This window comes from Micropterus salmoides, unplaced genomic scaffold (genome assembly GCF_014851395.1).
Source record: "Micropterus salmoides isolate LMB-PRFRI ecotype aquatic unplaced genomic scaffold, ASM1485139v1 Ms_hic_scaffold_9, whole genome shotgun sequence".
Taxonomy (NCBI): Eukaryota; Metazoa; Chordata; class Actinopteri; order Centrarchiformes; family Centrarchidae; genus Micropterus; species Micropterus salmoides.
In genome coordinates this window covers 27,794,827-27,817,732 of record NW_024044681.1, presented here as the reverse complement: position 1 = coordinate 27,817,732, position 22,906 = coordinate 27,794,827, and the positions used below count along the sequence as shown (strand labels likewise).

The window sequence follows — 22,906 nt, the reverse complement described above, 5'->3', positions numbered from 1 at the left end:
CTACGGTTATCATGAGATCACGAGAAAATTTATCTCGAGATAATTATCCCGTTACAACATATTTGAATGGATGGCCACTTAGGGCTTCCGTAGTATAGCACACAGTGTTCTGTATAGTTTAGACATTCATTAATTCAGGTCTTCCCATTTTTACTAAGTAAGTTAAGTACTTCACACATAGAAGTCATCCTTAGCATTCCAAGTGATTTTCACATGTCTTTTTTTCTTTTGTACTATCAGTCAAATGTATGTGCCACAAGTACCAAAAACTGAAGCATGAGAAAGAGTTAGCACTTTCATTCCATAAACAAATCCAAATGAAAAGTAACTTTATAGTCTGTCTTACACTGGACCCTATTCTGAATCTGACCCACATTGCACTTTTTTTGGGATTGTTTTGCTCCCAAAGCTAAATACAGAACCACTGCAGCACCTACATTTAAATGAAAAAATGAGCTTCACAGGGGGAGGGTTGAGCTACACTCTAATAAAAATCAGCAGTCATAGAAAATGAGGATTGCCATTTCAACTGAAAAAAATCCTTAATTATATAATAAGCCAGCCTACTGGGGGCTGTGCAGGCAAGATAAGAGCACTAGCTGCTCACTTTAAAAGTCCTCGCAGTTAAACAGCAGAGTCAACTCCACTCGATGTGTGTTTAGTGAGATGGCTTCATTTTCCTAGAGTGCTATACACGGATATCTAAAGTATGTTTTCAGGTGCTTCTAATGGACCAAACCTGTCTAACATAGCTTTGATAGTGATATGTTAAACATGGTGACAGCGATACAGTTTGTATACTCTGCGTGCGTGCGTGCGTGCATGTTTGTGTGCGTGTGTACTGCAGTTACACTCTGTATTTCTTCGCATGTACAACAAAGACTTCCTCTCAGGCATCATAGGGTTCATGAGCTCATTTTCTGTGGCCGGAAGATTTTTCATCTTAATGCAGTTGTACAGTTGTTGTTTTTTTCACAGTCTGTCTTTGAATAAGGGTGAGACAGAGAGTTATGTGAAGCTGACAGCAGAGGAGATTGCTGTTAAGAGATCAGTGCATTTTTCTTTCTCCCCGACTGTTTTTTCCCTGTATTGGCAGTGTTATTGGCCTTTAGTAGGCATCTGGATTTCCAAAAGACATTTTATTAGTCTGAGATGCTCTTACTCACAGGGCAAAGGTGGTAAGTCATGTACAGTATTTCTTTTTTATCTCCCCTCAGTTTGGACCTGCAGGTGAACTTGGGTCAAGCTTTTATATTTCCCCCATATGCCTCCTTCTCTTGTTTCACATACCTATTTTGTTTTATGCCTGAAGTTACGCAAGCAGACTGAAAAGCTGAAACACATAGCTGAAAGTATAGAGAATGTCTTTTTAGGTTCTTGTTGGTATCTATGAATCATTCGATTGTCTGGGTTCAAAGTGCTTAAGTGAAGTCTGAAATCCTTATTATGGTAATCCTGTGTTACTCTTCTTATTCAACAGCCAATGTTGTTTTACCAAGTACTCCTTCACATTATGCATGGCAACATTTACACTGCAACCTTACTAGTTTATTAGCATGGTGGAAGTATTTCTAGCAGTGTGCTTGTTTTGTGTTGTGCATGATTATACAAATTGAATGTTTCTCCTATGCATAATACACACAGCATGTAGATTACATTTAGAATATCATACTGGATTCACCCTTACTTTTGGTTATTTAAAATCATGTAAAACGTAAATCCTGCTCCATTCTGTCAGTTGATATCAAATGAAATTGAATATGTACTTTTACAAGCAGTAGTTGTATAACCTGTAATATGAACTATAAGCAAGTCCTTTGAGACAAACATATGAATCCAGTAATGTGTTCTTTTGATTCAAATGTGTCCCTTTGAGTCAAAGCAAGTAAGAATTGCACTGATGGTTGTCGGGTGTTTCTGAGCTGCTGTGCTCCCTGCTGTGTTTGTATGCAGGCGCCAACCCATCAAGGCCCGGAGGTTTCCCTGGTGCTAACAGTCCAGGGCCTGTGGCTGACCTGTACGGACCCAGCAGTCAGGATTCGGCTGTGGGCAACTACATCAGTGCTGCTAGCCCTCAGCCTGGCTCTGGGTTTGGCCCCAGCATCACAGTGAGTACTCAAAAGCAGAATGTTTTTCTGTTGAGTCTGACGGCACCTTGAGCTTAGTTGCCTCTTCTTTGTCAGAATACTGCTGAGCTCACACTTAACCCACTACTGCACATGCAATGCGCTCTCACTTAGCAATACATACTACTCTACACTATATATATCAAATTTATAGTGTATACACAATATTTAATATTATACCTCCAGCTGTTCATTCTGTATATAATTTCTTACTATTAGCATTACTTGTACTTACACCTGCACTACATATGTTATACTTATACCTGCACTTACTGTAACCGCTGCACATGTTCATACTGTTTACTTATATTTACCTCTATACATATGTACATACTCTGCACTTAACTGCTTTTTGCACTTCTGGTTAAATGCTAAACTGCATTTTGTTGTCTCAGTATTTGTACTCTGTGTGCGATGACAAATGTAATCTAATCTAATACCACCACTCAAATAAGACACTAAGCCAATGCACACTGTGTATGATTGTGATGTTCTGTATCTATTCAACACTAGAATTTCCACCACAAAGCGTAGAGCTTACTAATTACAGGATGTTGTACTGTTCACCTGATCAAAACAACCAACACCTCTCTCTTAGCAAACATCCTAACCTTTCAGTTCAGTTTATGAGTTTGATTATTTCTTTGTTCTCAGTTGTCATTGAGGTCAGAGGTCCCATCAGCATTTTGTACATCAGGGTAAACCCCTTCTTAGATCTGAAAGTTATCTGTGTCAAATGCAAATGTTTATTCCCCTTAGCTGTTGCACAAATCACCTCACCTCAGACTCCGTGTCACCTTCCCAGAACAAATTCTCCTTTATTTTTAGAAACCCATCTGTCCCAGAACGTCAGTTTGCTCCGTCACTAGGACAATGCTTCCAAGCAGGTTTTGTCTCTCCCAGCGTCCTTGTCCAGGTGTAGTTGCTCAGCCAGGTGCTGTTGCCGTTTCTTATTGCTGGTCAGTTAGCTGCCGGTTGCCATGTCAACTCATAAGTATCTAGACTAGAGTAAGACTAGCAGAGGTGACCGTAAAAATGTGGCGCTCTCAATCTGACTACATCTACTGCCTCTGGATGTGCTCAGTCTGTCTGTGCCTGTGTGTCAGTTGAGGTGATGTGCAGAAACCTGTTAATAATCCTGCCTCTTGATTTCACTGTAATCAAAAAGAAGCCAATACAAAAATGCTCAGAAGGCCTCAACCCCAGCGTTATTGACAATGAGGACATACCCTTACAAGACAGTGACGCTTAATTAAAAATTGCAGACTAGAATTCATAAAATAGATTACTCTTATTATAACCTCAAGTGTTGGAGAGATCATCCAGCCAATAAAATCATCTGAGGAGCAACTTCAACCAAGCAGAAACATTTAATAAATGTTTATAACACATTATAATGTAGTTGTACATAGCAATAGGGACATGTTAAGGTGTTTATTAAACAATATTACAGTACAGTATTTGTCAATAATTATGACTTCTCCTATGAAGATGTTTTTTTTGTTTGTTTGATCCTGTCTCTGTGTCGCCATCAGTGACTTAGTGGCAGTGACATAGAAAAAATGTTCAGTTCCAAATGTTTGTATTGCTAAAGTATTCAAATTAAACTTAGTTTGCTCAACTAGTAGCCCAGAGATTCTATCTTGTTTAGGGCTTTGTTGTCAACATGGGACAAGGTTCAAACTCCCCCAAAAAAGACTCAATCATCTATTTGTTTACTTTGCTTGTCTTCTTTGGACCTCACTGAATAATTAATCTAAAATGTTACCATCTGAATTTTCTGCCCCCTTGCAAGGTGCGGCAGGGCTAAGCTCTTAGACTCACTGCCAGTCTTGTTGGGGCATGTTTGCACTGTTTTTACATGAGTGAACTGACTGACACAGTATAGGTTATGAAAATAACACCTGCTTTCTGAAAGAAGCTAATTAATGCATGGCTTAACTGAGGTGGAATAACAACAAGCCCATTAGTACAGCAAGCGAGCACTGCAACACTACAGGGTGAAGACACACTTTTCAAACTTTATAGTCCACATCATTAATTTGAATTTCCTACTACAGTAACCAGAGACAGATTAATTTGGGGTGGTATTCTTGTAGTTATTTGTTGTTGTTAAGTTGACTTTAAGGTGTATAATGTATATCATTTTGTCGGCTCGTGGTATTTTACAGCTGTGCTTTTGTAGTAACGTATGACTTACTGTGTGTTTTGGAATCACATATTGTGGTTATGTTTTGTGAGAAATGGTACAGGAGATGTATCACTTGCGCAGTACATTAAATCAGTGGGACTAAGTGTAACGGCTTAGCAAGGATGAAGGGAGTGTGAGTTTATGTAGCAGTAATGTTGTCGGTATGGGGTAGTGTCACTCGGAGCAAATAGCTCATGAGAAGGCAAATAGCACATTTTAATTTTAATAAGTATGTGTAATTGATTTATGATATCTAAACAAAAACAGCGCTTAACAGAAAAATACATTTTATTGGCTTTTTGCTTCCTAAGCAAAGCCTCTTTTATTAATTGTTTTAGGTCCACTGGCTATCTGCCATAATCTGTTGGTTTCAGCGAAGGAAGCAAAATATTTGTTATGAAAGACCAGGCTGGCTCATTTTCAAAGCAGAATTAGCAGCAGATAGTTTACAGATGGAAATGAGGCGATTTGTTTCCATTATTTTCTATTTGTTGCAACAGCTCGTAACCATAGTTTAGTGAGTTAGTAAGTGAGTTAAAGAATGTAAAAATACGTTTTTCTGTGTGTCAAATACTATAAAGTCTGATAGAAATGTTTGGCTTTTTACCATATTTACCTTAAGCACTGTTTAAAGTGGCTAACTTACAGAAGAGATCATTGAAAATATAAACTGTATTTCCCCAACGTAACCCAAGCCAGGCTTTGTGATTCCCTTACAGAGTTTCAAATTGTGGCTGTGATACTACATACTAAATCACCACTTCAGAATTGCCCAGTGAATCAAACAGAGTGCAATAAAGCAGAGAGGTGACGCAGCAGCCCTGTGACTTTCTGCTCTCGGCGAGATGATCTCTCTATTCAGAACATTAAAATAGGAAATGATTCAGAACTAAAATGTGCTTTATAATTTTTTATTTATTTTTTTGCTGAGGATGCTGTTAAACTGAGTACATGTAAGATCATCATTATGTCATGACTTCAGAGTCACTGATTTGGCCCGTGGTCTCACGCTCCAGTGATTTTATTAATCCCTTTAGCCAATATCAAAACAGCCACTGTGAAGAAGCAGTAATGAACTTAACTGTTTTTTATGCAAGACAATTAGAGTACAATTAGCTGATTGAAGTGATAAAGACAGATAATCGCTGTTGAAAGTGCTTCTCTTTTCATTGTTGTATTTGAATTCAGGGATTTCTCCAGACCTGTCAGAAGCAATATTCATAATATCCTGATAACTGAGCTACATAATGATAACGATTCAATACTCTTGATCTTAGTGAGGCGTGTTTATGATCTTATTCTCTGCATGCTTTCAAATAAAATCAGTTGTGTATATTGGTATGAATAGGGATTGTATTATTATTATTATTATTATTATTATCTCCATCACATACTTTTCACTCAGTTTATAATATCCTGAGAACTACAGTATATATGACTCTTTGCTGCTGAACATGAATCAACTGATTTAAAAAGTTCACAATCATGCTCGCTGAAAAAGTTGATATGATACTCACCTTTCTTTTCTTGAAATGCATACTGACAAAAGCACTAACTGTACACTTTTAGGGCCCGTTGATTGCGACAGCTTTTACAAATGGATACCATTGAACAGGTGGCCGGTTGCCATCTCATCAGAGGTATTGCATTTTATTTACTGTGCCTTTCTGTCAGTCTCTCTGTAATATATGTTCATTCACTGTTTTATTCACCTCCCTCAAAATCACAGAGCTGGTAGTAATGTGTGAGTGTGGCGGAAGGTCTGTCTTCAAGCATCAGGAGGCCTCTGTTGACGAGGTGGTCTGTATGATGGCTAAACAAAAAAAGACAGTGGAATTGATTATCAGTAATTCAAACAAACTCAGTCATGTTCAGTTTGTTTGTGTGACTTACTATGGGAAAAGTTTATACTTAAGTCACACACACACACACACACACACTACCAGTTCTGCAGTCTTTCTTTTTTCTTATTAACTTTATGTTTCCATCCTAAAATAGTCTTGCACATATTTTACTAGCGCAAACCATAAGACATTTACGTGTCAACCGTCCAGTATGTCAACTACCAGCTTGTAATGTTTTTGATGTCATTACATGACCTAAGCTCTGGTTATCCAAGGACAGAACTCTCATGACACTTGTTCACCGCTATGACTAAAACAAATCTCAAATATATTTACTAACAGGTCAATTGCCTTGAATCATAATATTCTCCAAGCAGTAAATGTCTTTGAGGAACCATATATTTCAGTTTGGTCATGATTATTTTGTCACTGTTATTCATCTTTATTGCTAACATTGCCCCTTGTTGGAACTGGAGAACCAGTGCCCTCTATTCAAAATGTCTTGAGCTTTTTGTCTGCTTCCAGCTATTTTTTATAGATATGATGTGTGATATGTGAATGACTTTTTAAAATGGGAACATACATGCACCAAGCTGTTAAATAGGGTGTTCTTGACAAGTAATTATGTGTACTTATGTTATGCCTGCAGCAAGTTTTGACCTGCTGCACTATAAGATAATTGCTGTTACATTTGTTTCATGCTATCCTGCCTCAGTTGTAGAAGTCATATGAACATTCGTGATTGACAGATTTCTGTCAGTAAATGTCACAGTGAAACTTACGGAGTACAGTATTTATTGTCAGGATTTATGTAAATTAATGAACAGTTTCTAATGCTGTTGCTATCCCCTTTTTTTTCTTTATCACCCAGCAGAGTATATCTGGTGGCCCAGGAAAGACAGGACGAAGTTTCTAATTGGCTTTGTGTGCAGGTGATGCTATCCAACTTCAAGCACTACGGCATCACCCAGGAAAAAAGAATGAAAGTTGGAACCATATGAAGAAGAAAAGTTAGTCATCTCAGAAAAATAACAACTGCTGTACTATAATCCAAACCTCCTATAACTTTACAACCTGGTTTGGTATGATGTTTCACGTCGATTTCATTCACCTGTTTCCTTCCTCTGTTAGCTTTTGTTTTTGATTAGTTTTTAGAAAGTCATTTTAGTTTAACCTTAATTTTGTGTCATTTGATTTTATCTTATAGTATATTTGTGTAAATGGATTTTTGTTTGAAGTGCGGGGGTCATAGCCAAGAATATCTGCAAGTCATGTCTTCATCTTTGTATTGGTTAGTGTAAAGGAGAAGTGATTGGATGTTCCATTCGGTCTTTCCTTAAAAAAAAAAAAGAAGCTCAGTGTGGAGGGACTCAGAGAAGAAAAAAAATTCAATTTTAAGGAAAACTTAAAGAGGGTATCTAAGTAATAAATCTTAGTAGCTGTTTTATTTCATGTGATGTCTCATTGTTAACCATAATTACCTATTTTTGGGCAATACAAAGAGGACTCCAATATTTTTATGGTCCTTTTTTATAAGTGTTGTTTTTGTTGTTTAGAAATATATATATATGCTATAACAAATTTCATATAACTACATTGTGAATTCAAACTTGAGAAAAAGAAATGTAGCTGTACATATTATTCCAGTCACTGCATATAACCAACTCAGTGAGAGAATAGCATATTTTTGTGATGGTGTGTCAAAAGAACATGTTATAGCGTGTGAATAGAAGAAAAAGCTGTAAACAGTTATTATTATACTTTTTTCTGCTGGAAGACGGTATAATGACCCCAGAGACAAACAGAACACACTTGCTCTGTAAATACTGAAGCTGAATAATTTTACAAGTGTCATACCAGCAAATTTACAAACGGTGAGTTAAGTCAACACAGTTTTAAGAACTAAAAAAAAAAATTTAAAAAGAGCCTGATTGGTATCTTTTGTCTAACTGTCAAGATATCGGTATCATTTCAAAGAGCGAGAGATAAAAAGATGATTTAATCCAAAGCACACTGTACTTAGATGTGAAGATTAGAACTTGAACCAGGCATTTTACAGTGCTCTGTGCATCCTGACACTTTTATACTCTTGAGAGGAACTTGTTAGTTGTATGTTATTGTTTGTTTCATCCTGCTTGTTCCTGATTCATTTTTGGAACACAATATCTGGGCTCTGTGCTAGAGCCTTTATGTAATGCTTGTTCTCTGAATCAGTTCTTTTTGAATGAATTAGGAAAGTAAACATTTTGATACCATACCTCAGCCTTTGTGAGTTCTATTGTGGAATCATTGGCAGGTTTAATTTATTCTAGTGGTAAAACAAACGAAAACACTGAAAGGTAATAAAGCGAGTAATCATTGCACTGTGAGTAGTAAAGTACAGGCCATTTTCCTATTTGCACATGTATATGTTGGCTTTTTAAAAAAACGGCCCTGTGCTTTGGGATAGTATGAAGGATTTTTGGGGTTAATGTATTCCTGACTAGACAAACGCTTCAATGTTTTGAGGTGAGTTAACAGCTTGGGAAATAGTAACTGATATGTTGCAGTGTACACTTGGATTTCTTTATATATATTAGACCCATGTATCACCTAAAGCTATTTATACAGGGTCAGAAGAAGACACTGAATTATTCACTATCTGTCGCTGCACCAGGTTTTACACAGTACGTGTGGTTAATGATTTTACTCATGACAAACATTTAATAATAATATGCTCCAGAGTGCAGTCCGGTTTTTAAAATCATTGATGGAATGAATGGTGTGTATTCTGAAATACTTTACCTGCGGTGTATTTGTTGTTTTCATTTTACCCTCCTCTTGTCTCATTTCTTTTATTTCTAAACAACCAGGTAAAGAAATATGCTGGATAATTCTAAAGTAAATGATATGGAGGTGTGATCAGTAATAATTTAAAGAGTAAAGAAAAAAAACCCTTGTAATGTTCAAATGTAAAAGAAAATAAGAAATACACAACTATAAAAAAAGGAAAGATGCTTCTTTGCTGATTTCAAGTTTAATCAGAGTTTTATCGATACTTTGTGGTTTATATATTAATAATTGTAATATACTATTAAAATGTACTGTGCATCCATTGCTTTCTCTCTTTCCATTCCCCATCCTCAGAGATCCTACTTCTTTTGTTGATCATTCATGGATTTCATTAGTGTTTAAAGAAATCACAGTTAACTTGTAAACAGAGTGCTGTCTTTGATACCAGTGTAGTGGTCTTTGTTGTTCTCCCTTGCTCTACCTCTCCTTTCTCTCATATTTATCCCTCTCCCTCTTGCGCTCTTTTTCTATCTCCTGTAATTACAAAGTAGATGTTATATAGGACTCATTAATATAATACTTGTAGTGAATAGTGGATTTAGGACCAGTCAAGATAGACCTTTCTCTAAATGATCATGTTGTTCTGATATCTGCAGACAATTATTTTGATAGAGGTTCATTGTAATTTATTCCCTGTATGTTTTATTTTTGGTTTGGTTTTGCCACTCTCACATGGTTTCAGCTAACCAAAGCTCTCGTGGATGAACAATAGAGAAACAGTCGCTGTAAGATGGAATTGTTCACAAGGCATTATTTGGATCCCCACCCTTGAATGTTTTAATAGGGGTGTGCCATACTACCTTAAATGCTAACGCTAGATATGCAAAACTTTTATTTTTGATTTTTTTTTTAAGAGGGACACAAGCTATAAGCATGGGAAAAGATTTTATGTAAGAAATATTTCATATTTTTTTAAGAAACATACCAATGATTACCACAATAGTCATAATATCAGGCATAGTGCTGTTGAAGTAACCTGTTTAATGTTTGTACACTTTGGGGAAAAAAATCCCAGATGCCTCCGGTGCAGTTATTTTTTAGATAAGACTGTTTTTGATCTCTTATTTCTCTCAAAACTTGTATTAAGAATTCAAATGATTTAGATTTGGGGAACTACTTTTTGTTGTAATGCGTTGCCAATGTTGTTCACACATATTGACAGTATAGAGGCATTACTGTTGAAATTTAAAAAAAAGACATCCTGCAAAACACTCCATTAAACAGAAAACCTCTGGCTGTAGAGGACTTTTAGTAGGTGTTGGATGATAGGCTGTGTAACAAGGCTGATTATTAGATGGTTAAATGTTTGTCCTGATACTGGACCAGCACCCTAAAGCTGTGACTTCACTGCTAAGCTAAATCCATAGCAAAAAGATTACATTAAAACTTGAATTGAAGTGCTCAAAGGTTCCTCAAAATACCATGTTAAAGGATGTCCAGTATTCAGACCCGCCAGATATACACGAGCAGCTGTGTTTCGAGCAAAACCAAACCTATTATAAAGCCAGTTCAATTTCAGAGCTCAAGCTGTGTGCACACTCCCAACCACAGATTGAGTTATTCTGTCAGTATAATTTCCATTAAACATAATTTAGGTTTTATAGCAGTTATATAATGTATTTTTCACCTTGTGGGGTCTTAAAATTGAATACTGTTACATTAATAAATAACATTAGTGTCTATTCATTCTTCTCATCCTGTATAGACTGTCAAATTACATACAGTATGTAAAGTAATGGCAGCTGTGTTAGTGATGCTATTAGACACATTATTTCAGTGAATCCAGAACACTGTTGTGTTATTTCAAAATAGGCACGTTATCCCAAAAGACGTCCACATGTTTAGCAAGTCACATAATATTAAACTGTATTGTTAAAAGATAACAGTAATGGATCACGCCGGACACTACAATATAGTATTCACCCAAAATCATAGAAAACAACAGAAAGCTAAATAAAAAATTCTTCAAAAAATAACATGTTCAAAGCATTAATATTTATGTTCACCTCATTTGCACATTTTAACGTCAAAATTGTTTCAACAGGAACCTGATTATGTATGCTTCCGTGTACTAGTTAAGTTTAATTCTGACGGGATAAAAGAAAGTGTTCCTCCAGTTCATTTCCAGCACTGTCCCTTGACTTTATCAGAATATTTTATCAAATACTAAACTGTAACTCAAACCACCAACAAGCTGATACACGAAGCTCATTAGGAGCCGAGTTTCCATTTCATCTGAAAAGCCAACAACAGTGCAACAAGTATAAGATGGATTGTTTTGTTTGTTTCACTGTTGCAGCGCCTGGTGGCTCTTTTTGACTGAAAGAAATCAAAATGAAATGGCTCCTTTTCCCTTACACAATAGCAAAACTGACTCCTCTATTGTTTTGTGATCCTGTAGCTTGGACTTTAAGGTAGCATGGCTCTGTTGCTGTAATTTCATTTTATCTTAAACTGACAGCAGTTTACAGCTGATGAATGTTACACATCTTAGTAGACTAGCGTATCCATTTGGGGATGGGGGAGGGGTCGTGGTTTAAGAAAATAAAATAATCAAAAAAGAAAAAAAGTCAACCTGGAAGGTGTTGACATTTGTAGTGTACTACCGTATCCATTTAAACTTGAATCTTGAGGCAAGTGCTAGGCAATGGCCAAACAATTGATCCCATCCGCTCTGGGAAAATCCCACCCTGAAACCACAAGCACTTATGAGATTTCTGTCGTCTTTGATTCAAATCATCTGTTTTATGACCATGAACAACTGTCTCCCAAAAGCTGGGACATCGGACAAGGACTGTTTCAGGCTCTGCTCCATTTCCAATTAATTAGACTGACTTTGAAGGCTCATTGAACGTTCTTGAGCATTTATACCCAAAAGAGGCTTATTCATAGTGGTGCTAATGGTTTTAAACCAGACAATGTAACCTTATCTCTGAGAGATACTGGATACAGTCACAGTGACCACAAAGTTAGTCTCCACAAAGCGACTCTCGCTAATTCCACCATTTACAGAGTTGGCTGTCTTGTTTGTGATCTAGATTGTACTCTTTGGGATGACAGAAATAGCACAAGTTCAACTGTACTGTCGTGTTTTAGGGTGAATTTCCCCCTCAGTCCAAATCATTGCCATCTCACCCACGCTCATTGCTAAATATATACATACAATTGCAATATATATGTGTAAAGATGAATATATACTTGCAATTTTCACTCATTTGAACTTGTCTGAACAATGTTAGACTGGAGACCTCAGCTGTATACAGAATATCCCTCACACAGCTACACCCAGGTTCATAGTTGTCATTATTAGCTTACGTTCACCAACACGAGAGTTCACCCCTGGCGTGTTGTCGAGTTTGGAGCAGACCGCATGGCCTAGAGGAGAGCCTGGAAGCTCTTCAGACTGCATGGACGGCAGTGTGAGGCTCTGCTGTGCTTCCATGTTTCTGCAGCCTGAGCACAGAGCTCTCTTCACTGCTGTCTGCCCATTCCTAACACTTGCCCCTTTTTTTTATGTTAACCGACTTTTTATGGCGAGAGACAGACAGACTTGACTGACATCTGAAAGCATCTTTCAGGTTATCATATGGCTTGCTTAAGCCCTGTTGTAAAATATACAAAAAAAAACCCTAATAATAATAATGGATGGGGGTCTCTCACATATCAAATGTGGAAAGTCTAATTTTATATTTGTATTTTCAAATAATAATATTGACAAAAAATGTCTGTGAAAGGTTTCCATCCTCTACTGTGGTCCAGAAATTGATGTGTCTGTCTGGAAAATAAATAAAATAAACTGAATTGTTATATTACTTGTTTTCACTGTTTCATTGTATTTTTATTTTTTGTAATATCTTTGCTAAAGATGGAAAAATATGTTGTCTGATATAGTGTTTAACTCAACATTTCAATATCAAGTGTAGTTATGTACTGAACCATCACATCAAAGAGACATTCACTTTCCATAGTGTTTAACATCTGCTGACATCCCATAACTGGATAACTACACGAGACTGTTGTGTGTATTTTCTGTTTCTTACAAACAACTGAGGTTTTTTTGTATTCCACATTTTCTCTCGACCACACACTCAGCTTATCAGCGCCGGGATCCTTCAAGGTCACTCATAAGTCAGCAGGATTAATAGAGTCTGAGCGCTAAGGTGCATTTGGGGAAGCGGTGAACAAACAAAGAGCTGGCGTGTAATTCTGCTGCCCCTCAGTGGTCTCTCCCAGCGCTGGGGGAAGCTGTAGCGCTTTGAGGAGAAAGTGTGGCGTCCGCCGGTGCTTTATTTTTCACCAGCAGTATCACATGGAGAGCATCAATATTAGCTGAGGCTCAGTGTCTAAACGGCAGAGGATGTGATGAGTAGATGAGCAAACGGGCTGCTTCATGACAGGCATTTTAGAACTGTACAATAGCAGAGACACACACACAAAGTATTAAGGTTTACCTTTGATGTGTTTGTGCACAGTGTGATTAGTTCTGCTTGTACTTGTGATGGGGAATTTCATTTCAGATGCCAGAAACAAAAAAAAAAAAACATATTCAAGTAATTTTCTGAAGTGAACCAGAAGAATTAACTACTGAAAAGGAAAAAATCTTTTCTGACTCCCCCCCCCCCCCCCCCCCCCCCCTTTTTCCAAAGATTAAAATCACTCCAGGTCTTGAAAACTGGTTTCTGACTGGATTGTTCAATTTTTCACTAAAGTGACTCTAGTATGTAGTGTATACCATCTACTTACAACCACAGACATAGCTAAGTATACTGGTATTTACATAATGAGTATCCTCCTGCAGATTCAAAATATATTTTTGTGTATGTGCACTATTACAGATTAAGAAGCATAATGTTACTGTTGCATTGAAATTCAGGGATGAGGATTTTTTAATGCAGGTGTTCGTCAGGTGAGACCAACAGTCGGACAGCTTCATCACTCTTTCAGACAGGATGATCCATAAGTCTGACTGAGATCAATACTATTCCCAGCTCTGTTTTTCAGAGCAGAGGCACCCGAAGTTTAGATCGCACTGCAGCCATGTTTGTATTTTGTGTTTGTGTAATGAGTACAGTGATGATCCAAATGACAGTCTGGACTTCACTTTCTACAGAAGCTGCTTTAGATGTTTTGGCTTGTTTTCTGATGGAGCCAGGTCATAAGGTACCATATGTGCATACATATCATACATTTCAACCACACAAACCATCAAAAGATCAAATACAGCACATGTGTTAAACAATATATACTGCCACTTAAATGTTTTGGATGTCCAGTAAATCCACTTTTTTTTTTTTTTACATTACAATTTAGAAATTGCTTTAAAAAAACTAAAATTGGTAAATGATACTTTTTAAATGTATGTATTTGTTAAATCCAAAGCAATTATATAAAGCACAGTTAGAATAAATGGAAAATATGTTCAAATGGATTAAAAAAATTATGCGTTGTGATTGTATTTTGTTATTAACCTACAGCAGATCTGTCTGGTGTTTGTCCAGACCCTGGTCACTGTAATTTGCAGACAAATTCATCAAACAGTTGATGCTCACGCCATCTGTGTCTTAGATGTACAGACCTAACTGGTTGACCTTTCCAGTCCACCTGCCTTTAATTAAGTGCTAATTAAAAGTGCCATTATGATCAGAGAGCTCGACACTCAGCGGCCCTTAAATGCAAGGATTCACATCTTTGGTGGAACACTGCAAGACAATCAGCAGTCATTATGGGAGCTAAATGTCAGCTCACAGCAGAGAAAAGGAAGCTGTTATTAATCTGTGGACTCAAAGTTTGGTTTAAAGTAAAAATAGTAAAATTTTAGCAGCAGGGCAAACATTAAAAATGTATCCCCTATATTCATCTGATGTATATCATCTAGAAACTGAGGTGGAATTATCACAAAAAGCTCTGTGATATGAAGAACATAAACATTTTTTAAGTCACTTAAACACTTTCTTCTTTCAATATGTACTAAGAATAATATGCATCTATTTTGCTCGAAAAACACTAAGATTCAGGATGTTCACCAACTGGACTGGCAGCATACATACAGACACATAAACTTTACCAAATATGTGTGCATCGAGCAGCACGTCACCGGCTCATTTGATGGCCTCATACCAGCAGCTCTGTGTAAATTTCCCATGGGCCAGTGCTAACAGGCTGAATGTGACAGCTCCTGGCAAACACAAACAAGCCACAGTGTGCAGAAAATGCCACTGCGAGGATGCAGCATGGCAACAACGCTCGCGCCGATGTGGAGGTGTAATGAAGAAGTGGTGGTTCAAGAGGCGGTCTGCTGCCACCTCCATGTGCGTCAGCCTGCAAAGCAGAGGAGAGAGCTGAAGAATACCTGGCCGCCATGCATATTCATGCTGTGATGTGGTGCTGCAGGAGACTCACGACCCCCATCCACAGCCTGCGAGGACACCTCAGGGCCCCTCAGCATTTATTAACGCTAATTAAGAGCTAGTCTGAGATGCTGGCGTGTTTAATTGCCTGTTACAGGTAGGTTAGATATAGATGAAAATGGCGTCTATGTATATAGTACATCAGCCTAAATAATAAAGGTGTGTTTACACCTTGATAAGAAAGGTTGGGAAGCATCCAGGATCCTCACACAAGCCTGGCATTGTAGGAATTCAAGTGCAATAATGAGCAATGTTCAATGGATATGCACTTAATTTTATGTGCATCACTAAATTATCTCCCCACGCAGCCATGTAATGGTTGCTCCTCTTTTGAAGCGGAAAATTTTTTTGACAGAGCTGTGTAATAGAGTCAATAGTTGATGGGAAGACTGCTGTGGATGGGGAGATGAGGCACTCAGGTGGCTCTTTCCTCCCAGACTCCAGGCCTAATGTAGCCTTTGGCATGGAAATTGACGTGACATTGATGGGCACTCTCCCGCCAGCAGAGAGTCATGCGCCTGCACAGCCTTCCAATTCACTAATAATTGCTGATTAAAAACTAGTTAAGAGTCCATGAAAACTCAAATGTGCATTAACCAAATGACCTTCTGGGAATGGCAAATAGTCTGCAGCCAAGAACGCAGACAGCTTCATATGTGAAACTGGTCCCTGGATTGTTTTTGAGAACAGGAAACAAACAGCAGCGTGCTGTGTCAGACTACTGAGTTTCTTTCAAGAATGAGTTTTATTGTGTCCTAAATCTTCACATTATATTTCAGAAATTGTTCTTGAGCTCATGTAACCTTTTCATTATGTTAGAGGAGTCACATCACTACTATAAATAATAATCTGTAACATAATCCGATAGAAAACTCCAATTGTGTATTATAATCATGAAATCTACAAAAAACATATAAAATGTTATGTTATATATTACAGATTATAGATTCAACAAATGAACTATATATGAGATTAATATTTGAAACCAGTATATGCATATTTTTTAATTACTCTATGTATTTTGTAATGCAATTATTTTTCTTTTCAAAACTCCATGTGATGAGATAGATATATATATATATAATCCCATACTTCCCTATTGATGATTTAATGTGAGGTGCAAAGATTAGCAGGTTCTGACAAAGACTCCCTATCAACATGTAGACATAGTTTTTCCTACTTATATATGTAATAGTTTGTTTATTTTATGTGTTTATCACACACATGTTTAACATAATGGTCATCTGGACATGGAATTTTAATTGGGATCATTATCTCCGGCACATTACGTTTTATGGTTGACTGCTTTTCTTGCAGAAGAGAAACATACACTTGCAGTCCTTTTGCAAATCAAAGTAATTATAGCCTCAATATTTAGACTTGTGGGCATAAAACGCAGAGGAGGTCATGAGCTAAGTGACTCAGAAAATCCACATATTGTGTCCCCCTTTTTTCTCATATTATCCACCAGATGAGGCATTACGTGCTCACAAAGGCCATCAGTTTTGGCCCAGATCACAGAGGATGCAGCTGTCTGTTCATTGTTCATCATCATTGTCTCCATGGATCTGATGCTCCAGAATCAATAGCTGCCTTAGAGCAAACTAGTGAGCAACAGACTGTAGAAGCAGGTAAGAGTGTCAATTATTACCGGAGGACAGAGCAAAAATACAAAGTAAATCCTAAGGGGGTTGGGAGGGGGCTTGGTGTTGAGGGGATCATTACCAATGGATTAATGATTACTTGGCTGGGTGCTGCAAATTTCTGGCTTTTAAAGTTCACTTCACAGCCTGTAGTCTCTGCTTTTAGGAATAAAATATAACTCAGTGAGGCATATTTGAGATTTCACTACACTCCCAGTCCTCCCTGTTTTTAGGCATCCCCAAACTTAAAAAAATTAAATTAAGGAGAGATGAATGTGTATGCGTGAAGGTGGAAAGACTCTGCTTATTGCCAACAGGTTAAGAGGCCTGCTAAATCTAATACTGAACAGTTAGAGCATGTGTCACCAACGCGTTCTGATATTTCAAATCAAAATGTTTCCCACTGTGAAAAATCCTCACATTGATTATTTTTCATCACAATACAATAACTCCCTTTTCTGAATGGCACAGAACTCCACTAGAAAGAAAGGCCTGCAGTTAATTAATTAGCCCCCCAAAAAAATCCATGCAGACTTCAATATTATTTGCATTGTTGTTTGAGAAGATTTGTTCAAGCGCTTTCAAACTGGATTTGTGGGATTTGTGATAAATAAATAAAAATGTCAGGGAAATGGGCTCAAAGGGGCCTCTGATGTCAGATAAGAACCATATCACAGTGCAGTGTAATCCAGTTGCGATGTGGCATCATCAAAAAAATGTGTCTGCAAAGTAATGCTGTTATGACACAAACGTTTCCATGCTTTTTCCACGCAATGAAAAGCTCAGAAAATCGGTTTTGCTGCCTCTAAAGTGCAACCACTAACGAGAGCTGTAACCTGCCATGCATGAGAAGGAACACAAGCACGCCTGTGGGTTAACACTGCCATACAGGGGTTTTCTTATCAGATAAAAGGTGATTTGTGTGAAATCTCAAGTCATTTGACAGAAGATCGGCAGGGTCAGCTCAAGGTCAATTTTATATCTCATCGGGAATATTTGTTAAGCAGCACAGCAATGTAATATTAGATCAAATGCATGATGCATACATATGAATTAAGTAATAAATCATAATAATAAACAGCAACCACATAAACTGCATAACAGTACATTACATTGCATAATCTCCAAAATATATTTTATAGTACACCTAAACTTACGCAAAGCAACAATTGAATTTACTGTAGTTACAGCTTAATGACAGTATTAACGTAAGGTGATACAGTTTATATTTCTTTAAGTATTTTTTTTTTTCTTTTTTTTGGTGGATGGGCAGAGCAATAGGCAATTCCAAGCCAAACAGCATGCTTTTGCTTTTTTATGTCCCCCCCCCCCCCCGGATGTGTTTGTATGTGTGTGTGTGTGTGTGTTTTTAGACAACACATACTCTTATCAATCTCTGCACAATAACAGAAAACAATTTGCTAATGTTTTGAAAATAGCTTTCCCTTCCCCTGCTCCAGCATTGAAAGATGTATGCACAATTTCATAAACACAATCAGTGCGCTGAATGGCGGCACTGATATTCTGGGGGAAAAAAAATCTCATTATTGTTCCTGAGCTATGGAAAAGCAGTCAATGGCCCATATCACACAAAATGCCCACCCCCTCCTCCACAGAAGCCCAACAGCACACAAAGCTTAATTCCACCTAGCAGCAAACAATATGCAGCAGTTTGCTGGGAGAATATTACTGATGACCAAAAAGAAATCACCAGCAGGCCAGCTGCACTTGCCACAGTCTTCAGGCAACACTGGTGGCCCTGCTCTTGAGATCATGTGGATGCCCCACTGGGCACACTGTCTCATCATGTACTTGTTTTATATATTTTGGGCTGCAGTACCATCCTTATAGCTGGACTGTATCATGTCTTTTTTCAATAATCTAAATGCAGATCTCTTTAGCGCAGAGCTGAAGAGACGTGTCACGTGTCACGGTGTCCACCTGCCTATATGGATTTCAAGTCTTTTCTAACTTACTCCATCTTCCCCACACTTATGAACAAGTGTCATGAAGAGGGGCCACTGAGGAGTGTGAGTAAACAGAAATGAATGATCGGCCCTGTGGGATTACATGCATAGAGACAGAGTGTAGGCAACTGGTGTTTGTGACTAGACAGACTGGAACCGGAGACATACTGTATGTTTCTGAGACCAATGAGCCTAAATATATGGACAGCTTTAGTGATGGATGATGACAGTCCAGTGCATAATCAGAGGATTTCATTGAGCCATAATCAGAGGCATATGTATCAAGCCTCCTCAACACAGCAGCTTACAAAAAAAGTCTTACAGAGCCCCTTTACAATACATACATAGGCACAATATACATATTCTGCCTCATATTTGAGAATTTGTGGTTTGACCAAATCTACCAGTGTATTATTTCATGATCACAACACCAACTGTTGTTTTATACACTAAAGATCAGAAAAACACCTGCTGCTTTGCTTTGTAAAATGTATTGTATTTGAAGAAATACTATTTAATATTCAAAATGACAGACATAAACAGAATTGGTGAAACCTTAACTATTTCCATTCCACTCTTGCTAGAGATAGTCAAAGGTCCCTAGGAGATAATGACTTAGGTGATCTTCTGACTTCTAGCGCCATCATCCTGTCAACATTTGCCCATCTTTTTGGTGTATGACCAAATACCTGCGAAACTAATAACATTCCTATCAGCATCAGCTGTAATTTGTTTTTAGCACTCAAAATTTTGCATGCTAACAGGACACATTATGATGGTGAACTGGGTAATTTATTACCTGCTTGTTAGTATTGTCACTGTGTTGCCATGCTAGCATTAGAATTTAGCCCATGTCTTATTAAAATGGATGGGGGCCGCTGTAGCTCTGGAAGAAGAGAGGGTTGCCCATTAACACAAGGTTGGTGGTTTGATTCAAATAATTTGCATGATGCAGCTCTCAACTCCATGATGAACAGCATATACCAAAATAAAATCACAGGAAGAATGTGTGTTTGTAAAATATAAATGTATATACAGTGTGCTATTAACACGTACATATGAGCCACATCTTTTACTTTACTCTGCCCCTGGTGCATTTTGATTTCACAACCTGCTGTCCCATTCCCAGTAAAGCATTTTGAGCCCTTATACCTTCCTCATGGCTGATGTTAAAGTCTGTGAGGGTTCTGTGTTTTAAGGCTCAGGGTGAACACTAAGGGGCTGAGCCTGCAGTATTTCTTCTTTGAACCACAATGTACATCAGATCAGTTGCAAACTGTGGCAAGTGCTTCAGTCTGACATTTGATGATGTAAGGTTTGTGGTGATCATTACAGATCACTAAATGTCAGGGACTGTCTGCTCAGAGCTGATATATTCATCCCAGAAAGCAGGAGATGCACTTGGATGATACACTGCTCCTGGTTTCTGTGCCTGTCAAGTATGAACAGCATGTAAGGACTCATGAAAATGTGTGAGGGCTTTCAATAGAAAAAAATAGCTCTATAAAACAGCTCTTGACCTGTACAACTGAGAAATGTCATTACGTTTTGCTTCAGTTGTGACTCACAAAACCAAACCAAAGGCAACAGAGGAACAAGAACGCGGATTACTGAACAGTGTCACACAAATATGAGGCCTGAATAATAGACACAATTACACAGAGCTTTAGAGAAACTGTGTCACATTTTACATACTGCGCCATAGAGCAGATCAATCCTAAAAGCCCCCTTTAAGCAAGATACAAAGGTTTCCTGTATGAACTCCTCCAACCGGATCAAAATTAAGTTAAAATAGATAAACTTTATTTGATTTAAACAATTGATTTTTACTGTTTAGTATGTTGTATGTTTGTTGTTTTTTACCGTAAACACTTTTTTTGAGACTTGATTACTTTAACAACATTTCTCCTGTTTCAATCTTCTTTACTGTTTTACTACGGAGGTTGCTTCAGTTTTCTTCATGATGGCCAGAGGTTATAAGCAACTAAGAACATTTACTCAAGTACAATTTTGAGGTACTTGTACTTAACTAGAGTATTTCCATTGGATGCTACTTTATACTTTTTATAAAAAAAAAGAGCATGATAAAAATGTTAAAGTTGGTGTGAAATCAGTGCATCCCAACCTTTATGGCTTGTGATCCCTTACAAAAAATGGTGTTTAGTGGGGCCCCTTGTCAAGTTTCAGACGTCTAGTCTCCTCACAAAGTTTATTATTGCTCGTCAAAGCTACAGTAAATTGATTAAATAGTATCACATATTCATGTTTTTCAGATGCCTTATCTTGCTAAATTAATTGCAATAATGAAAGCCTGATCCACATCTTGCAGCAGCGACACATTCAACAGATGGGAGGCCAACATACTGGTGAAATATATACTGAATGTATTTTAATGGCAGTTTTGATAGATTTCAAACCTCTTTACCCCTTCAGCTCAGTATGGATAGTTTTTCCTTTGCTTGTCACCTTTTGTGCTTCTTTCTCTTTGCCAAAAGGGTCACCCTGTGCTCATCCTTTTTGCAGCAGTCCTGGAGTGCGAAGAAGTTCAGCGTCTTGTTCAGAGACACCCCAGCAGAGATGAGTTGTTGAAACAAAGATCAAGCCTTTTAGTGACCTTCCAGCACATCGGACAATATCTCTCTCTGAGCACCGCTGCACTGACCATCAAGCCCCATGAGGCCTCCATGAAGTACAGAGTAATCAAGGTAAAATTGAGGAGGCGGCGGTAAACGCCGGTTCAATTCCATGGACAGAGTGATAAAATGTGTGTATGTGTGTATTTATGGTGAAATGACGCCACCTGCAGCGTCAACAGCTCCCAGAATCATCCCGGTAAGCAAACAGCTCAAAGGTTTACACAGGAGGCCAAAAAAACAAAACAAACACACACACACACACACACACACACACATATATATATATATAGCTTACATATACATATATACACATATATATACACACACACACATATATATGTATATATACATATACATATATATATGTATATATACATATACATATATATATATGATATATGCTTTTTTTTTTGAAGGGTGAATAAAATGGTTTTTGGTACATCATGTGAGCATTTTGAAATTGGCTGTGTATCAACATCAGCTGTTTTTGTGTCCTGGACACAGACTCTTTCATTTTAGAAAGCTAGTTTAAATGATGATTTTTGTAATTATTTACAGTATATCAAAAAATGGAGTCACGCAATTAAATAAATTTTAAACTAATCAGATAATAATCAATTTATATATATATCAAAATAAACGGATTCATACTGCAATTTATTTATGAATACTACAGAAAGGTCTTGTCATAAAAAAAACTTTTTCAAACTAGAATTGTAACTATAAGACTTGGAGCATTTGGGAGAACAGGTTAAATTTGAGTTTAGCCATATATCTTATGCGATCAACATATGATTAAACCTCCAAACCTCCTCTTCAGTTTTGCAGTGATTCAGTAACTGTGCGCTAATCCTTCATCCACAAGGGGGCGCCTTTGAACAACAATCAGCACCTCTGCTCACTGATGGTGTAGCAGCTCTCCAATGCATTTTGGTCAATCTGAGCTCATTATGGCCACAGAGCTCCCAGCAACCCTGTCCTTGCTCCAGCAGCCTGTCTGAACACAGTGAACACATCCATCACGGAGCAAGAACATTTCCTAACACATGCTGTCAAAACAAGAGAGGACTTCCTAGTACGCGTGCACATCCAAGAAAAAGATTAGTTAACTTACATCTAACTTCTGAATTACATGCAAAGATTTTTGATCTAATAAAACCACATTTCCAGCCAGACAAAAGGGAAATAAATTAATATACAACATGGGCTCCTGTTCTCATACTTTGGATATAAGTGTTACATCTCATAGATTATCATAAA

General features: G+C 37.6%; 1 protein-coding gene across 12 annotated transcripts in view; it reads left to right on the top strand.

Moving 5' to 3' along the window:
* The window catches only part of msi2b (musashi RNA-binding protein 2b), a 253,360-nt gene extending 240,555 nt beyond the window's left edge, over positions 1–12,805 (top strand). For 6 of the 12 annotated variants that reach the window (XM_038709125.1, XM_038709130.1, XM_038709128.1 and 3 more), the window contains 2 exons: positions 1,954–2,108; positions 7,033–12,805. In XM_038709125.1, the coding sequence (XP_038565053.1) occupies positions 1,954–2,108; positions 7,033–7,077 (200 nt within the window). In that variant the 3' untranslated portion in view covers positions 7,078–12,805. Of the gene's footprint in view, positions 1–1,953; positions 2,109–5,886; positions 5,958–7,032 lie in introns of all 12 variants that reach the window. The other 6 variants (XM_038709129.1, XM_038709123.1, XM_038709127.1 and 3 more) reach the window with 3 other exon arrangements.
* The last annotated feature ends 10,101 nt before the right edge of the window (positions 12,806–22,906 follow it).